This window comes from Pelodiscus sinensis, chromosome 13 (assembly GCF_049634645.1).
Source record: "Pelodiscus sinensis isolate JC-2024 chromosome 13, ASM4963464v1, whole genome shotgun sequence".
Taxonomy (NCBI): Eukaryota; Metazoa; Chordata; order Testudines; family Trionychidae; genus Pelodiscus; species Pelodiscus sinensis.
This window is the reverse complement of record NC_134723.1, coordinates 15,287,850-15,307,974: the sequence shown is the minus strand read 5'-3', so window position 1 is coordinate 15,307,974 and position 20,125 is coordinate 15,287,850. Positions and strand designations below refer to the sequence as shown.

Here is a 20,125-nt window from a genome sequence, read left to right as displayed (position 1 = left end):
CTGGGAGGAAATCTGGATGCAGGAGGAAGTGGATAAGGGAACACTGGCTTGGGGAGGGAGTTCCAGGCCGGGCAGTGTTGGGGTCAGATGTAGGGTTAGGATACTAAGTAAGCCAGACTTCTGGATGTAGGGTTCAGGAATTTGGGTTGGGGTATGTGACGGGTTCAGAGCAGGGGGTTCCAGTGTATGAGGCTGAGATGTAGGATCTGGGGGAAAGGGGAGTGCAGGAGTGTCATGATGCTGTGGCCAGATGGGGGCTTGGCCCCAGTTGGGGTTTTTTGGCCAGGCTTCATTTTCAAATAAAATACTATGTCAAACACAAAAAGTTTCTGCATTGTCTTTATTTATGAGAAGGGCAGGGAACCTGTTTGGACAGGGTGCCAATAGGGACAGGTTTCTGAGGCTGGGGAAGAGGGAACAGGGGGCTGGGGAGAGAGGGGAGGTAACAAGGGAGACTGGGGGCAGAGAGTCCCCTGCTATCGCCTCCTCCCAGGATTCTCCCCGCCCACGCCCCTGAGGGAAGCCGGCGCGTGCCTCTCACAGCACAGCCAAACCCCCGCAGGCGTCTACCCCGGGGCCAAACCGCCTCTCCCATGGCAGGGCCAAACCCCTGTGGGCGCCTGCCCTGGAATCAACCCCCCCCTCTCCTGCAGCCTGGCCCGACGCGGCCAAGCCAATCCCCCCCTCACCCTCCCGCAGCGCGGCCAAACCCCCGCGGGTGCCTGCCCCAGGCCAAACCCCGGAGCCAACCCCCTGCTCCCGCAGCCCAGGGAAAGCCCTGCACTCGACTCAGCCCTCCCACGCCGGCAGCGCAGGGAAACTGCCGCACTCCTCCTCCAGGGCTGACGCCCCCTCCCCCAGCATGCAACAGAGCTGTGGGAGGGGAGCAGCCCGTGCACTTCCGGAATCCCCGGGATCTTCCGGGCTTCAGACAGGACTTCCATCCACCCCGCAGGAAGCCTGCACTACACTAGAGGTAGGTAGTGGGGCTTCTCAGGGGTGCCCAAATGCCTCGCAATCTACTGGTCAATCGTGGAATGAGGAGTAACAGTTAATCTGAACTAAGGACTTCGTTCGGATTAACTTTAAACTGCCGTGTGTAGCCGCGGGCAGTTAGTCTGGACTAAGGGGGATTTAAAAATGGCGGCCGGACAGGAACATGCAAATAAAGCCCGGGATATTTAAATCCCGGGCTTCCTTTGCAACTCCGGTTGACTGATTTGCCTACCTAGCTCGAATTAACGAGCTATTGTAGACATACCCTTAGAGACTAACAAATATATTATGAGGTTTCGTAGGCACATCCCACTTGCTCATGAAAGCTCATGATACCATCTACTACTGGGAAGCCTCAAAATTAGTCCAATGCAGGCTTTTCTAATGTGGATGTGCTACCTCGAATTAGAGCTCCAGGAGGCACTGGGGAGTAATTGCTTTGAATGGCCCTGAGGAGGCGCTATTTCAAAATAACAACAGTAGAGTGTCCACACTACTACTATTCTGAAATAGCTATTTCGGAATAAGCGTTATACCTCGTGGAATGAGACTTACAGATTTCAGAATAAGATGTCCATTATTTCAAAAACATGGAATTGCTATGTAAACACTTGCATTGTTATTTCAAAATAATGGCTGTTATTTCAAAATAACTGTGCTGTGTAGATGCACCCTTAGGCTATGTCTAGACTGCAAGCCTCTTTCGAAAGAGGCTCTAGACTGCAAGCCTCTTTCGAAAGAGAGCGTCTAGACTGCACGCGGAACTTTCGAAAGAGCAAGCCGCTTTTTCGAAAGAAAGCACCCAGTGAGTCTGGATGCTCTCTTTCGAAGAAGCCCTATTTACATACAAGAATGCCTTCTTTCGAAAGAAGCACTTTCGAAAGAAGGCTTTCTTCCTCGTGAAATGAGGTTTACCGCCGTCGAAAGAAAAGCCGCGTTCTTTCGATTTAATTTCGAAAGAACGCAGCTGCAGTCTAGACGCAGGTGAAGTTTTTTCGGAAAAAGGCTACTTTTCCCGAAAAAACCCCTGAGTCTGGACACAGCCTTACCGATTAACACAGCTATCCCTCTGAAACTTTTGAACATGCAAGAATACAGTAGTGTTTCTCTATAACCGTTGTGTGGTTTAAGTACTGTCATTCACCTAAAATATATACAGGACCTGTGAGATTTATTGGATCTACATACACTGTTTTTTTCATACTGACACTTCACATTATCAACCAGAAGTCAGGCACACACCTAGCCACAATTCAGCACAACAGTATTTAATGAGACTTGCATTTTACTATTTCTGTAAAGTTAAATTTTAAGTAATATCACATGTTTATATAGAGTTTAATATTAAAAAGACTTGTTTTCCAATTCTTGCCTTCATTTTATTTTCTAAAGTAGGAGTGTGTGTGACTATATCATATTCTATAATAATGCTAATTATTAATACTTACATAATGCTTCTCCTCACCAAGAATTTAATTAATCAGCACCAGTTCTGTAAAGTAAATTTATAGATATAACATGGTATGGAGGCTTTGTTTTCTTATGGGAAGAAAGACCATTTGCTATTTTTTTTAAAGTTGTTTCTAAAATTTACTATTTGCATCTAATGACTTCTGTAGGTTTCTAAAACTACCTCAATAGAATAGGTTCTTTTTCTTTTCAGCTCCCCATTTATTGTGTGCCGCCTCTGAAATCTAGATACATTGAAGAAGAGCCTGGTCATTTGCAGGTGGGGTTTTCTACATTGAGAAACAAAACTAGTCGTTACGTTGAGCGATGCAAGGTAAGAAATATAGTTTGATGCTTGAATGTGTTTGAATTCTTGACTTAATACTTATGCTGTACTTTAATAATATACTTATTCCATCCAGTTTGTTGGGCACTTCATTGAATCAAAATAACCATGGTGTATAAGGGACAAGTATGAATGGTACTCCTGTCCTGAGCTTAGTAGAGAGCCAAGAAAGGTGTGTGTAAAGGGAGATGATCTTTTCTGTTTCTCTGCAGTCCAAACCAAACAGCAGTGTGCTTAACAGGTCACTTTTTATTTATCACTGCATTTCAATTATAGAATCATAGAATCATAGGACTGGAAGGGACCTCGAGAAGTCATCGGGTCCAGCCCCCCGCCCTCAAAGCAGGACCAAGCTCTGTCTACACCATCCCTGACAGATGTCTATCTAACCTGTTCTTAAATATCTCCAGAGAGGGAGATTCCACCACCTCCCTTGGCAATTTATTCCAATATTCGACCACCCTGACAGTTAGGAATTTTTTCCTAATGTCCAATCTAAACCTCCCTTGCTGCACTTTAAGCCCATTACTCCTTGTCCTGTCCTCAGAAACCAAAAGGAACAAATTTTCTCCTTCCTCCTTGTGACACCCTTTTAGATATTTGAAACCTGCTATCATGTCCCCCCTTAATCTTCTTTTTTCCAAACTAAACAAGCCCAGTTCATGAAGCCTGGCTTCATAGGTCATGTTCTCTAGACCTTTAATCATTCTTGTCGCTCTTCTCTGTACCCTTTCCAATTTCTCCACATCTTTCTTGAAATATGGCGCCCAGAACTGGACACAGTACTCCAGCTGAGGCCTAACTAGTGCAGAGTAGAGCGGCAGAATGACTTCACGAGTTTTGCTTACAACACACCTGTTGATACAACCTAGAATCATATTTGCTTTTTTTGCAACAGCATCACACTGTTGACTCATATTCAACTTGTGGTCCACTATGACCCCTAGATCCCTTTCCGTCATGCTTCTTCCTAGACAGTCGCTTCCCATCTCGTATGTTTGGAACTGATTGTTCCTTTCTAAGTGGAGCACTTTGCATTTCTCTTTATTAAACTTCATCCTTTTTACCTCTGACCATTTCTCTAACTTGCTACGGTCATTTTGAATTATGTCCCTATCCTCCAAAGAAGTTGCAACCCCACCTAGTTTGGTATCATCTGCAAACTTAATAAGCGTACTCTCTATCCCAGTATCTACATCATTGATGAAGATATTGAACAGTACAGGTCCCAAAACAGACCCTTGTGGAACTCCACTTGGATCTCCACTTGCGGAACTCCAAGCCACTGGATCTGGCCCATGGACCACCTTGCTGGCATGCCCAAGCATGCAGCTGCCCCAGTTTAAAGAGCAGTCCCTATGTTTGTCTGCTGTTCATGCAGGAGGGAAACTTTGAGTGATCTCCCTGCCCCTAGCTCAATCCTCAGCTCCTATTGGCCAGAAATAACCGGCCAATAAAAACTGACTTCAGCCGATCTCTCAGCTCAAATTGGTTGGAAACAACCAGACAATTGGAGCTGAGAGATTGGCCTGGGAGCAGGGGGCAGTGCAATCCTTTTCCCTCACCTGGAGTTGAGTCACGTGGAGGGAGGAGCCTATATTTTCAAGCAGTCTGGGGCTGCAGGGACCTCAGCCTACCTTGGGGGAGCAACAGGCCGGGAGATGCTTAGATAAGTGCCTCCCAGCCAGAGCTTGCTTCTGGCATCCCTAAGCTGTCTCCCAGGTTACCATCCACACCCTTTGCACCCCCCTTCCCAAGGTCACAGCTCCCTCCCAGACCCTGTACTTCTTCTACATCCCTCCCTCAGACCAGAATCCTCTCCTGCACCCTCCCAGACGCTGCACCCCATTCCCCTCCCCAGGTCACACCCCGCTCCTTCACCCAAACATCCTCTCAGACCCCACACCATCACCTGCACCCCAGTCACTTACCCCATATGCCCTTCTGTACGCAGCCTCCATCCTAGATCCCACTTCTCCTCCATAGAAAAGTGCAGCCTTTGATCACTTACCCAAAATCTTAGTGGTCCCCCACCAAATATATTGTTCCCCTTCTGATCTAATGGAAGCATTCAAAATCACAACTTCATTAAAATAAGAGTGACATATGTTAGCTATACTGTTCTTTTCCAGTGCTGTTGCATTTTAATTTTTGTCTGTTTAATCTAAATCACTTTTAAAAATAAAGTCGATATCCTACCCTTGCTCAATAGACATATTAACTGAGGCATAATTCTTTACAGAAATGGGACCAAATTTTCCATATATGTTCATTTGTTAATCTCACTGTTTAAAGACTGTGTTATTATCATATCTTTGGCCTTGTCCTCTTCAACTAAGAATTTTTTTGCACATTCATACAGTTTATGTAGAAGGTTGCCTTGACTTTCATTTTCATGCATACTCTATCCTCATGCTAAGTATAAATGCAATATTCCCTAAGAAGGAAAAGGTTCAATACTGATTTGATTAGCCTCGTTGACACAAGTACTCTCTTTCTTTTGTTGCCCTTTTAGATATACCCATGATTCTAATAACACCACTCCAATTTATCTGATGAAGTGGGTTTTACCCATGAAAACTTATGTGCTAATAAATCTGCAAATTCTACGGCATATCTACACTGCAAGACAAAAGTCAAATTAAAATATGCAAATTCAGCTACATCAATTGCATAGCTGAAGTCGAAATAGCTTAATTTGGCTTTTGGCACTGTCTACACAGCAGGAAGTCAAAGGAAGAATGCTCTTCCTTCAATTTCCCTTACTCCTTGTGAAATGAGGGTTATAGAAGTTGAAGTAAGAAGTACTCCATTGCAACATTTTTCAAAATAATGGCTTGCTGCGTAGCCATGCATTTTGTTATTTTAAAATGATATCCGTTATTCCAAAATAACGCTGCTGTGTTGATGTACCCTAAGGTGCCACAGAACTCCTTATTGTTTTTGCAGATACAGACTACCATGGCTATCTCCTGTGTCTTTTTGGGTTTTTTTACTTTATGAATTTGAAAATATTTTGTGTATAGCCAACTTCACAGTATCCCCCAGATAGTCAATTTTCCTTTTTGTTTGTGAGACTCTTTCATACAACAAAAGTGAAGAGAAAATATTTACAAAAATGAAGTCCTGTTTATAAAATACAAAAAATGGTAGAAGTTATTAAGGCAAAGTGTAGTATCTGAAAATAACATGTAAACTATTTTTATTTTACATTGACTAAATTTCAGGGTGAGTATCCTTTTGAGAAGGGGTCACCAGTCACTATAAATTGCTTTTTTGTACTAAAATAACCCCTCACTCTTTTGGAAGGAATCTGGAGATAGCTTGTTATTATAACAAACTATAATGGTGATACTCTGATTTGATTTATCACTTTGTCATTCTCATCTTTACACTTAAGATCAACTGGATTTCACATACCTCTCCTGAATAATTCTCTGTGGCTGCCAGTCAGTATTGAACTGTTTTGTGTAATTTAAGAAACAATGACTGAAAAGGTTATGTTGTTAGAATCCTTGAAACATGTAGTGATTTCCAAAACAAAGTAGTAATTTGGGAATAAATACCATGCAGTTATTAGAGATGTTTAATATTTCAAGTGTAGAGCAAAATTGTTGTATCTCAGCTCTGACTATATCATCACTATTAACAAATAATAACTCTTAATGGCGAACATTGTTATTTTGACATTCGTCATCATATTTTCCTTTATTAATCATCTATTAATTGTGCTTATTATGAATGTTTAAAAAAGTAAAGTAAAAGCAAAATGTTTCTATGCTTCCTTTTAATATAAGTTCAGTGTGCCTTGTCTTTTATCTTAAAAATAGGGCATTCTGTAATCACTTTGCCCTGGTCTATACTAGGGAGTTATTTCAAAATAATGAGCGGAACATTCACATTACCCAGTCTGTTATTTCAAAATAATGGCTGTTTATTTCAAAATCTTACTCTTGCTTTTCTCAGGGAATAAGCTTATTTCAAATTAGTTATTTCAAGTTGTTATTTCAAATTTAGTAATTTCAAAATAATTTCCTAATGTAGATGTGAGATTTGCTTCTACTGTTTAGACTAGGGATGTGACGTGACAGTCTAGTCGACAGGATAATCAACTAGTCACTTCCTCCCACCCCACGCTACCTCTGTCAGATAGAGGCAGCAAGGGGGAGGAGTAGAGGCAGTACTTTAAAGCGCTGCTTGAGGCCTGGTCCAGACCCTGGGCTCCACGCGGTACTGCCACTTTGAAAAACTGTGTGCAACTCGAGGCCAGCTGGGACCCTTGGCTGCATGCGGCATTTCAAAGCGACAGCACCACATGGAACTCGGGATCAGTTGGGGACTCCCCCACTGACCCTGGGCTCCGTGTGTTGCTACCGCTTTGAAATGCTGCGGGGAGCTCAGCATAGGGCTCCTCGCAGCATTTCAAAGCAACAGTGTCGCACGGAGCCTGGGATCAGCTGGGGACTCCTCCACTGACCATGGGCACCATGTGGCGCTGCCACTTTGAAACACTGTGACTCCAGGCACCACGTGGCACTTTCACCTTTGAAGTGTAGCAACAGCCCTATGGCTGTTGCTACACTTCAAAGGCTGAGGTGCCCTATTGACTAATCGAATAGTCAATGCAAAATGCATTGACTATTTGATTGGTCAATTATCTGATACTTAACATCCTTAGTTTAGACTAGATCAAAAAGGAATAATCACTTGTGCAGCAAAGCATCATATATATAAACAGGGCTCGACAAATAATGTAATCTACTCGCCCATGGCGAGTAGATTACAACCCGGAAGAGCCGGCACAGAGTGATCTGCCCATGCGCAGAAATGCGCAATACTGCGCTGCTTGGCAAGCCCTGTATATAACTCTGTCAGCTAAAGAATGACCTGCAAGCATTTCAAATACATCAGTGTAGTGTGTGAAATACATCAGATTCATAGTCTTAGAAATTAAAGTCCCTTCTTATTCTATATAGCAATTATAGAATGGAAGGTACCTCAGTATGGCTTCATCTTCACTGCAGGTTCTTCCAGCAGAAAATATGCCAATGAGGGACTCATTAGCATAAGTTGATATCTCATTAGCATATTTTCTGCCATTTCTTTTTGTGCAAAAAGAAGCAGTGTGGACGCGGGGGCGGAGGTGCGCAAAATGGGGTTTTGCACACACAAAAAAGTCCACACTGCTTCTTTTTGTGCAAAAACCCCTTGCACAAAAATAAACGGCAGAAAATATGCTAATGAGATCTCGACTTATGCTAATGAGCCCCTCTAGCATATTTTCTACCGGAAGAACTTGCAGTGAAGACAAAACCTAAGAGTTTCCCTATGCTATCTTGAAACTGCTTCTAGAAATGACATTGTCAGTGAACTTATGTGTTTCTCCACAAAGGTGACAGTAGTTTTCTAAAGTGCACCTTGGTCCTTTAGCAACTGACTGAAACGACCAATTGATCTTGGATAACGATTCTGAAAAACTGTCACAATTTTAATATCTTTTGAATAATACTGGCCACAGTTGGATCTAAACTACAGGCCAGCTGTACATTTAAGGTTTTGATGGTATAGAAATATTGCTTGGGTTTTTTATTTTGTTTTTGTTTTTTTGGGGGGTAGGGGACGACTTCTGTACTACCAGGAATTCTGTGTAAACACATTATTTTGGCAAAAATACACTTTTGCTGGCATAGTTTATTTTACTTAGGGAGCTAGGATAAACTGTATCATCAGAAGCACTCTTCTGCTGGTATAAACTACATCTCCAACAGGAGGTTTGCCAGCATAAAAAATGTAGTAAAAATAATCACATCAGTATACTGGCAGTAGTTCCTAGTGTACACCAGATCTAACTCACAGTGAATCCATGTAATCCTTCATAATTTCTAATCTTCCTGTAGACATACCTCTAGGGTGTTTTGCTGAGCACATTGCGGAAACCACAGCATTCCTTACCTTCAAGTTGTGTACAATATATGCCAACATGTAAAAAGCCAATAACACTTTATATTGGTTCCCTCATTCCATTTGTTGTGGGAGTGTGCACTGTGATGAGCCCTCAGAGCGCAACCTGTGTTGTCGGACCACTGAGCCTTCTGTCCCACCAGCCTGGGTTCTTTCTCACATTGTGATGCTTATGTCAAACTACAAGTCTCTGATAGGCACTGCACTCACACAAACATCCATAAACATCAAAAATGTAACATGCATGATCTCCCAGCTACTCATGAACCATCAATAAGGAGGCTCCAACAAATTTCCTCCAGATGCCCAGTCTTGCATCCGAGAATTATACTGTCTTGCACTAGTCAGAAGCATGACTACTTAGTTCACCACTTTTTGATAGGAAAGTGGACGTGCACCAGTCTTTGTAACCTGAGCTGAGATTTCCCAAGAAGTTTAACAAACTCTGTTAAGATAAAACATTAAAATATGTTTAACAACTACATAAAAAGAATGTAAGTGATTATAATTGGTAATCATAAAGGTCAGATGTAATTACCTTAAGAAAATAAAATGTAAAAACACATCTAAATCCTAAACGTCCAGTTGAGTGAAGGGCTAAATTGAAATAGTTTTTCTCTCCCTGACAGATAGAAGAAGCAGATTTCAGTTCCTCAATGCACAGGCTAGGGCTCCTTCAGTCTTAGACCAAATTTCCGCACTCCAAAGTCTTTGTCCTCCAGACATTCTTCCAGATGTTGAATTGGGATGGGGGAGAGGCCAAATGATGATGTCACTGTCTTTCTTTTATACTTCTGGTTGCTTGAAAGATTCTCACTGGGATATGGGAGTCAGATGATCCCCATTGGTCAAGTGGTCTCCATTGTGGATGTGTCTTCTCAGAGAAGCCTCTGGGATAGCAGATTGGTTGTTGATGAGCAATTAGACCGTCTGACTATTGATGGCTATTCCTTTTTTGTTACTGAAAGGCCTGTTGTGGGTGTTCCCAAACTTACATATTCTATTAAATAATATTACATCACCTATTTCAGATACAATGAAGAACAACTTTTTACAGTTCTATGCTCTTATTTTTTCTTCCACGATTATTTCTTTTAAATTACTATACCATTTTTTTCAAGGAATGTTATGTTGAAATTTGGAAAAACTTCCAGTGCATACAAGAGTGATTGTGTGTGTGAGAGAAGGAGAAATTTTAAAAGGTACTATCTCTCATGATTTATGGGAAACTGCCCCATATCCCCCTCTATAGTCCACTCTAAGGCTACATCTTCACTGCCAGTTCTTCCAGCAGAAAATATGCTAATGAGGGACTAATTAGCATAAGTTGCAATCTTATTAGCATATTTTCTGCTGTTTCTTTTTGTGCAAGGGGTATTTGCGCAAAAAGAAGCAATGTGGATGTTTGTGGAAGATTCTTATGCCTGTTCCAGAGAGGCACAAGAATCTTGTGCAAAATGAGGGGTTTGAAAAAAAAAATCCACAGTGCTTCTTTTTGCGCAAAAACCCTTTGTGAAAAAAAACGGCAGAAAATATGCTAATGAGATTGTGACTTATGCTAATGAGTTCCTCATTAGCATATTTTCTGCCAGAAGAACTGGCAATGAAGACGTAGCCTAAGAGTGCCTAGTCAAGTCTCCAGCTGTCTCTGGGCAAGGACCCTTGTCCCAGTCCTTTCTGACTGGGGAGTTTTAAGATACCTATCTCCCTGCCTTACACTGCAATACCTCCAGCAAGCCAATCTGCCCATAGCAGTCGGTGTTGTTTTCTCTCTCAGGTCTATGAATTTGGTATTGCCAGCAGTCACAAGTTACCATACAGCTCTTTCTAAGCAAGTAAGTCTATTCGTAAGGTAAAAGCATAATAAACAATAAATAGATTTAAACACACACTAAATACACCAGTTTTTGCCCCTTAGTCTTATGGAGCCCTTGTAAGACAAATTATTTCTGATCTTACCACAAGACTTGGGGCCCCTACAGGACAGTATGTTCTGTAGAACAGAAAGAAAGCCCCGAGGCTGTATGAATGCTGCCTTTTTATCCCTAAAACTCTCTCTGTTGGTCTCTGGAAAACCCAGTTTGAACACGTATGTGAACGCGTTCCAATGAATCATATTGCTCTGTAGGTGTTTATAAAGTGAGTGATTCACCTTTATGCCCCCTTTACACACACAGTTCCTAGTTCCTGGAAGAGCTGTAGCAGCCCTTCAGCCTTGAAGTTATATGCTTTCACTGGCTCACAATGATATATAAACCATTCAGTTGCTTAATGCAATGTGGTCCCTAAAGATATTCCATGAGTTTGTAATATCTGTCACCCCATCCACATATAATTTAAATATACATTTTATACACTGGGAGTGAAGTAGAAATGTATTTGCATTTTTCATTTTAAAAGCTTTTTGACTGATCTGTTTCTTTTACTTGTTATGTAATTACTCAATTCTCTTGGACAAAAGTTGAAAAGTATGTACTCCAGTGTGTGTCAGTTTTGTATCTGTGGCATTGAAGACTTCAATTTAAAATAAAGTTCACTTTACCTACATTTTCTTTTGTGTAGGATGCCTATGTCCTTATTAAAAATGGGATAATGGATTCAATACAGTTTGGAAAAGGTAGGTGAGTCATATTGTCAAAATTTAAAACTAGTCTCCTCTTGCTTATTGTTTGGCTATGAAAGTTGCAAAGCTGGTTTATACCGGAGAACAGCAAATTCTGTCAAAAATATTTGTATTGTACTAGAGCAAACACTATTAATACAAAAGGCCATTTGAAGTCTTCTCTAGAAACTGGCTTCAGGTTACTTACTATAGTCTCTTATTTGAAAACAAAAAGGAAGTTCCTGCTGTCTTTGTAATTATGACTCAGCTAACTTGTAATTCCTTTTATTTTAATATTAGATGACGTTTGAAGCCATATGTTACCCTGTCCCTCTTTAGGTTCAGAAGCTGCTAAATATCAAAGAACTTTCATGACAGTACTGCAAGGTGGAACAAAACAGGAATGTAGCAAGAAACCTCATACAAAGTCTCTAGATCCTCCTGCAGAACTTTTCTCCCTAGTGTTTTCTCTTAGCAGAACAAAGCATGGTTTGTGTTGGGGGGTGATCCACATTCTTAAATTTTCACATAGGTGCATAGGCAGTCCAAATCCTATTTGCAATCCATACCAGAGAGGAGGCTACATAGCTGTTCCATACCAAACTGCTATGCTGGAGAAAATAATTCCTTTCCCTTGCTTCCTTAGTTTAGTTTTCATTTATAATTCACAGTTTGATCTTAATTCAGGTATTGAAGATAAAAATACTCTTTGTATTAAAGATGCATTTCTGAAATTAACAGCCAAAAATATACAGAAAGAAAGGATGGTTGAGTTGTTATGGTCCTAGCCTAGGATTTGGGTGTGCCCAGTTCAATTCCCTTCTCCTCTGCAGACATCCTATGTGACCTTGGGCGAGTCTCTCTGTGCTTCAGTTCTGTAAAAATGTGGCATCGTAAGAATAAATACATTAAAGATCATGAAAGACTTTGAGCTCTACTGATGAAAAAGGCTATATAGGAGCATTATTGTTATTTTAAAATCAAGAAATATCAGCCTTGTGGTATCTCCTCTCATCAATATTAAAGTACATTTTTGACATAACAATGAAAAATTAAAACCCTGTCATTTGCTTTGAGCAAGCATTTTACTAAATACCAAAAGGTGTCTTAGGAGCATGATTGTGAACTTTGTGAAATGTATATTTTGTGAATGATACATTAGAATCCTGATATGCAGTTCTGACTCCCATGTGTATGCCTGCAAAATAAGTCAGTGGAGCTGGACATGGATGCAGGTGTCTGTAAAAGCGGGTCCAATTGTAAGATTGGGCCTCCCCCAGAATTCAGATTTGACTTTACTGTTCTGTCTTAAAATGAAGGGGAAAAAAGACATTTGATTAATCTTCAGTTATTATACCATAGCTGTTTTGATATTTTTTTTAAAGCTACATATGTTTATCTGAAGAATCCACCTACAGAATTTCTTCCAAAAGTTGCTGTAATTACAATTTCAGGCCTTACTGGCTTAGTTCTGGCAAGAAGAGGTATGTTTTTTTTTTTTTTTTTTTTTTTTTTTTTTTTTTTGTTTAGTTGGTTGGTTTTGTTTTGTTTTCAAACACTGTCAGATTAGTAATTGTGTGACATATCTTTAATAATACTTTGTTTTATGCTTTCTGCAATTTTGACTTAAGTTTTGGGTAAAAACCTTTTTAATACTTGTGAACAGTTACATTTCCAAAAAACCCCACAAGATTTCAGATTATGTAGAAGGGCTGCTAGCAGACATTTTTCTTTTATAGCTTTGTTTAATTTACTGTTTTTAAAATAACAATTTTATATTTAATTCTATAATTAAAATTATTATTAGCAATATAGGACCCTATTGTGCCATCAGAAATGTCTTAATTTTCTTTGGTAATTTTTTATTTGATAATTAGTTTAAATTACTACACAGTATAAATAATCATAATCATTGCTTCTACGTTCATAAGAAAGGTATATAAATCTAGATAGCCATTAAACCTCACAATGAAAACTAGAGCATCTTAAACCTTTTGATATACTCCTGGCCAATCCAAAAGTATTTGTAAAGGACACTGAAGAGTCTCTCTCAGTGCTCCTAGGCCAGAATGATGGTAGCTATGACATGAAATGCTAAAATGGAGGTGTGTAAGATATTGGGGAATTGATGCTCTGAGACAGCAATAGAGGTGCTCAACAGAACTGATCTATTCAAAATTATTTGATTTAATTTTCATAAAATTATGAAATATACATTCAAGATCCCCAGACTTAATTTTTGTTAAATTATAAAATAATTTTGTAGGTTTTATATTTAATTGCATTGCTGTAGAGTTTACAAGTATTTCCTTCTGAAATGTTCATAAGAATAAATGTCAGGAAAAGTAATGATTTAGATTTTGGAAATTTACAGCAATAGGATTTTTAGGTAAAGCCACAAACACATTGAACCTGGGCAGGACTGGAACATCACATTTGTAAATTATCTTTATTTCCTTGGATTTGTAAACAGCCCCAAATCTATGTCATAGCCCACTGTTTGGATGATACTGTGGCAGTACAATAAAAAGGAGGGATTTAAATGCATTAGGTACCACAGGACTAATTGGGGAACTGACATCCTAGACATAAGGAAAGGATTTCAAAGTGCAATCAAATATGCAGGGGTTAAAAGCAATCAAAGGCAACTTTGGAAAAAATAGGCATTTTTTGAAACATGATAGATGACAATCAATAGGTAATAACAATGAGCCACTGTCAGCATTTGAAGGGTCTCAAGAAAAAGTGCAAGAAGCAGTTAATAAATTAGACCTTGGTTCACATGAAAAAGTCCTCAAAGCGCAACAAATCACCAGGACTGAATAGTGTTTATCCAAGGGTGAATTGAAATGGTAAAGCTATTAGCAAAAATATGCAAACTGATTAATATAGTGTACTATACACTGAAGGGTAGCAAATACTTATTTTTACAACAGATGTTTGGGTATGTTATTTGCAAATGATTTTTATTTCAGTACCTGGTAAAATGCTTGAAACAGTACTTACATAAAGTTATATGACATCAATCAGTAGGCGATACAGAAAAACCAGCATAGTTTATTCAAGAAAATGTTGTTCTTTTTCTGTTGTCAGTAGATTTTAAGTGTCAACGACATAGTGGGTAAAAGTGAACAAATAGATATAATTTATTTGGACTTTCAAAAAAACTTTCCCGAATTGTGTCACTAGGCTATTAAACTTAAGTCATCTTGGTATGAAAGAACTATTATAGATTGGAAACTAAGGGTACATCTACACAGAGGGGCTAAAGTCAAATTAAATTGCATAACTTCAGCTACATCAATTGCATATCTGAAGTCAAAATAGCTTACTTTGGCTTTTTGGCACTGTCTACACAATAAGAAGTCGAAGAAAGACTGCTCTTCCTTCGTCTTCCTTTACTCCTCGTGAAATGAGGGTTCCTGGAGTCAGAGTAAGAAGTCCTTCATCTTGATATTATTTCTAAATAAAAGCTTGTAATGTTATTCCGAAATAGTGCTGCTGTGTAGACGTACCCTAAGAGACTGTAAACCAAGAATAGGAGTAAGAGATTAGTGTTAACAACAGATTGCTCAATGATACGTAATAGGACAAATGTTTAATATATTCTTTAGTGATTTGGAAAAGGTGGGGAAAACAGTAAAGTGGCAAAATTAACAGATATTGAAAAATTATGTAAAATAGTCAAGAATACAAGGGTAGGAGTATTCATAAAGATCTGAGAAAGTGAGGGAGTTGGGCAATGTGATGGCAGACAAAACATTAATAAACAGTGGAATTTGGACTACTTATAAGGAAGATTTTAGTAATATTTAATAAGAAACAGTGGACACTGGACTACTTATAAAGAAGATGTTAGTAATATTTAATAATTGAAGGTGTAGCTTCGTTTTTTTACTTCAGTAAATTTTAATGAAACATCAATTGGCCCATTGGAATATAGAAACTAACTCTGTGCCAGTCATATCTGCATTAGATTTTGATCTATGTAGTTGCCTAGAGTCAGAGGTTAAAATTATATAGCTATCCAGTACTATGTTTCATTCGTATCTAGTTCCTGTTTAAATTATTTGTGTGGCTTATACAGGTTCTAGATTTAAGAAAATTGCTTATCCACTTGGGCTTGCCACTTTAGCAGTATCCGTTTGTTACCCAGCTCAGTCAGTAGTAATTACGAAGGTAAGTGTTTTAATTTTTTTTTATAGTGTGACAGTATCAGTATTTCAATGTTTAAGCTAAGTGAGACAGAAACGTTGCAACTCATATGCAGTATTTAATTTCCAGAGATATAATTGTGTCCGCTTATATATAATGTGTATGTTGATTACGTGTTCATCAGAAATAAATAAAATGGTTGAATTTATTTGACCAAATTAGTTCTGTTTTCCGTATTTAATTCTTATTTTGATAGTGGAGAATTTCATTTTTATATACTATATAACTAAATTTTTAATCAACAGAAAATTTCATTTAATAGCAACTCATTTCAGTAAATTAACATGATACAAGAAGTTGCCCAATTGATACACAGTTGATATTTCTGAAGCTCTTTTCTTTTATAGTGCATCCATTGCTGGATTTATGTGAAACAGGGAATTCCCCCTCACTGTTTTCTTGTGACTATAATCTTGAAGTTTGCTTGTTGGCTAGCTAATTAGAATACTGATCACAATATTTTTTGCTACTCATGTAGAAAATGTATTGTGCTATATTTAGATTTTTGCATATATGATGTGGTTGTATCTGATTATTTTGTATTACCATTAGATTGAGAGGGTTAAGAATATTATTATCAAGAACATTGTTCTTGAACTACAAAATATTTTTCCTATTTAAAAAAGTTTTATAATGCCCTTGCTGCTTGGGCGATTTTCTGTATTTAGACTCTCAAATCTTTCTTTCTTCGCAAAATTCTTGAGGTACAAGAGCTCCTACCTCTGTGATCAAGTAGAATCTAGATATCAAGAATGGCTTTACTGAAGCCTTTTGATAAACGATACTTAGAAATCTTGAAACAAGCTGAACATTGCCCTTATGTCTGATTATAGTGAGGTTGTGAGCTGTAAAGTGAGGCAGACTCTTCTGTTAGAAACTCGTGGGATTTAACTCCCTTTAACTACTTGTAATTAACAGAAACTTTTCAAGTTGATTCCAACTGTTAGCCTACCAATAACGTATGTAATAATTATTTGGATGACTGGTGGAAATCTACAGCTGTGTTTTTAACTAGCATATTTGCCCAAAGAAGTCACCACATTAGAGTAGCATTTATCTATGATATGTCTGTCCATCTGTTCAAGAACTCCTTCTAAACTGTAAGAGCTAGGACCATCAAATATGGTATACAGCTTCCTCTGTATGGTATAAAGCAAAATAAAGGTTTTGTTGTGTGTGGGAGCAAGTTGAGGCTCTTCCTCCCATCCCCCATACGTATAGGGAAACATAAAACCATACAGAACAGAGACCGAATCACCAGATGGGTGAAAGGGGCTTACTGTGGTGTGCCCTACTTCCCTATCTGTCCCAGCCTTGAGCCTCCCACCCTCCAGGTGCACATTAGGGAAGGTAGTGGGGCTGCAGCACCCCCTCCTTCCCAAACAGGAATATTGCTGTTCCCCTTTGGCAGGGAGCGATGGGAATGTGCACAGTTTGCTCCATTCCTCATCCTGGTTGGGTAGTGCAGGGAGCAGATTAACCCGTACATATACCCTCCCTCCCCCCAGCTGTGTCTGCTGGAGCTGCAGTAGCCATAGAGAGGTGCTTCTCACTTGGCTCCAAACTGCTGTGGGAAGAGAGGGCTGGGGTAGTCCTCTCTCCTTAGGGCAGCATGCATCCTGAACCCTTCATCTCCAGCCCCATCCCAGAGCAATGATTTAAATGAAGAAAAACAAAAATTGATTGAGTTAAGGACTGGAGCAATGCCAGGTAAATCTTCTAGTGCTATATAAATGAGTGACTACTTCCATGTAATTCTGTTCAGTAAACACCTGCTTCATGATTGTAAAAATTCCATTTCAGGATTCACATAAGTACATATTAATAGGAGGCAAACAGTGAGGCTACGTCTACACTGGCCCCTCTTCCGGAAGGGGCATGTAAATTTCACTAGTCGTCGTAGGGAAATCCGCGGGGGATTTAAATATCCCCCGCGGTATTTAAATAAAAATGTCCGCCGCTTTTTTCCGGCTTTTAAAAAAGCCGGAAAAGAGCGTCTAGACTGGCCCCGATCCTCCGGAAAAAGTGCCCTTTTCCGGAGGCTCTTATTCTTACTTTGAAGTAGGAATAAGACCCTCCGGAAAAGGGCACTTTTTCCGGAGGATCGGGGCCAGTCTAGACGCTCTTTTCCGGCTTTTTTAAAAGCCAGAAAAAAGCGGCGGACATTTTTATTTAAATGCCGCGGGGGATATTTAAATCCCCCGCGGATTTCCCTACGACGACTAGTGAAATTTACATGCCCCTTCCGGAAGAGGGGCCAGTGTAGACGTAGCCTGATAGTACTCTGTGGCCTAGCCAAATATTGAATCCCATGCAAACTCTTACAGGCTTAATTACATTGCCCTGCAGTTCACATAGCATGCACCAGTGAGCTACACTGTGACTCCCTTGTGTGGCTGCTATATGTGTAAATTAAAAGGTTCCTAGTTTGCATAAATGTATCTGTCTTTAGACAAGATGATGTGCATGTGAATGAGGAACCTTTTGATTTGTGCCTGCAGTGACCACAAAGGAGGGAGCAGGAAGGTAAGGATGTTAAGTATTGGGTAATTGACTAATCGAATAGTTGATGCATTTTTGCATCAACTATTCGATTAGTCAATAGGGCAACTTCGCCTTTGAAGTGTAACAGCCCTAGGGCTATTCTTACACTTCAAAAGTGAAAGTGCTGAAGCCCGCGTTCAGCTGGGGACTCTCCCGCTGACCCTGAGCTCCATGCAGCACTGCAGCTTTGAAGTACCCCCTTTGTTCTCCCCCTCCTCTTGCTGCCTCTATCCTGTCCACTATCCGATTAGCATTTGCTTATTGAAGAGTCAACCAGTCCTTCACATCTCTAGGGTGTGTTTCAGCATAGCATTTTGGTGTGCACTGCTATTATATGCTGTTGTAGTTCAAACTGCAGGACAGTACATACATACCCATAGTACCAGATCTTTGTGCATAGCTCTCTGTGGGTGAGGAAGTAGAATCCTCCCTGGCTACAGAGCCTCTCCATATATGTTGCAGTAATAGTCTGAGTAATTAAAAGCTGAATAATAATGTACAAATTCAGACCTTTGTGCAGAAAAACAGCAATATTCGCTAATTTCAGTCAGCTCTTTTTATTTCCTGGTTGTATCTTTCCTCACCATGGGATTTGTTTTAACTGGGCATAAAGCAAGACTCCACTTAAAATGAGTCACGTATTTCTTTCAGGTTTGTGGCATATATGTCTGACTTTTCTTGCAGTTCCAGCCTTTAGTGCATTCATTTATTCAAACCATTCTGATTAAATTTCAAATCAATTTTGTGTAAATGGATGATTTACAATACCAGTTTAAACACAATTTATAATATAAGAATGGAAGTGAGGGGAGGTCTGAGATATATTATGTTTATGAAATGCAGATTTTCTGTCTTCCAATATTTCAGCTAATGTACAGTTTAATACAAGGGAACATTTGCTTTATTTGAAGTGTTCTGTGACTCTTACCATTTGTGAAGCTTCTTCTTAAAATAATACATTTTAACTAATTAAAAATAGGTATCAGGGAAAAAAGTATATGCTGCAAGCCATCGAACATATGAAGCAATAGCATCACTGTGGACAAAAAACTCTTCTATGAAAGAAGTGCTATTCACACAGAAAGAAGCTTTAAAGGTTGGTTTTTCTAAGGAATTTAGTCATTTAGTTCAATACTTTTCATTTATTTTTGAAATGCAAATTTAAGCAAAAAGATACAGGTGTATTTATTGATACCATTTAATACCACTGTGAAGTATATTATAAGGCACAAAGGTCCTCGCACTATATTGCTATTCTTGTTATTTATTCTTTGTATTATTGTAGCACTTAGGAATTCCAGTCCCAGACTCCATTGTGCTAGTGCTATGTGAACAGAGAACTAAAAGACAGTCCCTAACCCAAAGAGCTTACAGTCCAAGTGGGGTTGGTTTGTTTGTTTGCATGTCATGTTTGTGACAAATCTCAGATTGATAGGCTTTGAGCTGTGTGTATTCATTTAACATATTCAGGATGTGCAATAGCAGAATGAACTTCCTTCCACTGCCTTTTTAACATGCCTCATTTCTGATCAGGAGATGCAACCATAAGATTATAATTTATTTTCTTTATTCGGGCCATGGGCCTGCAAATACTTACAGACATGCTTAACTGTGCTATCTCTGAGTGGTCTCAGTGATTTCAGTATGCCTACTCCTGATAATATAGTTAAGAATGCATATAAATGTTTTCAGGATAAGTCCCTGGCACCTCTTTTGACATCTCTAACTTGAGTGCCACTTATGAAAAATGTGGCTGGCTAGAACACACCAAATTTATTGCAATTAAAACATGTAAAAAAAGAAATGTCATTTTACTGAATACAAAATATAGATTTCACATCGATGTTGATGATTCCAAGGCATTCATGAATTCTACTGAATGGCAATTCTCAATTTAAAAAATCTTATGAGAATATGGATGTATATCTGAACATTAATTATTACAACTAATAATTAGTTATTAATTATAACTAATAATTAGAGCTGAGCAAGAATTTGAATTTCTAGCCTGA

General features: G+C 39.2%; 1 protein-coding gene across 2 annotated transcripts in view; it reads left to right on the top strand.

Moving 5' to 3' along the window:
• The window catches only part of APOOL (apolipoprotein O like), a 45,306-nt gene that overhangs the window by 12,948 nt on the left and 12,233 nt on the right, over positions 1-20,125 (top strand). For both annotated transcript variants that reach the window (XM_006115319.4, XM_075940762.1), the window contains exons 3-7: positions 2,660-2,779; positions 11,315-11,369; positions 12,740-12,838; positions 15,442-15,533; positions 19,093-19,209. In XM_006115319.4, coding sequence (XP_006115381.1) covers positions 2,660-2,779; positions 11,315-11,369; positions 12,740-12,838; positions 15,442-15,533; positions 19,093-19,209 — 483 coding nt within the window. The remainder of the gene's footprint in view (positions 1-2,659; positions 2,780-11,314; positions 11,370-12,739; positions 12,839-15,441; positions 15,534-19,092; positions 19,210-20,125) is intronic.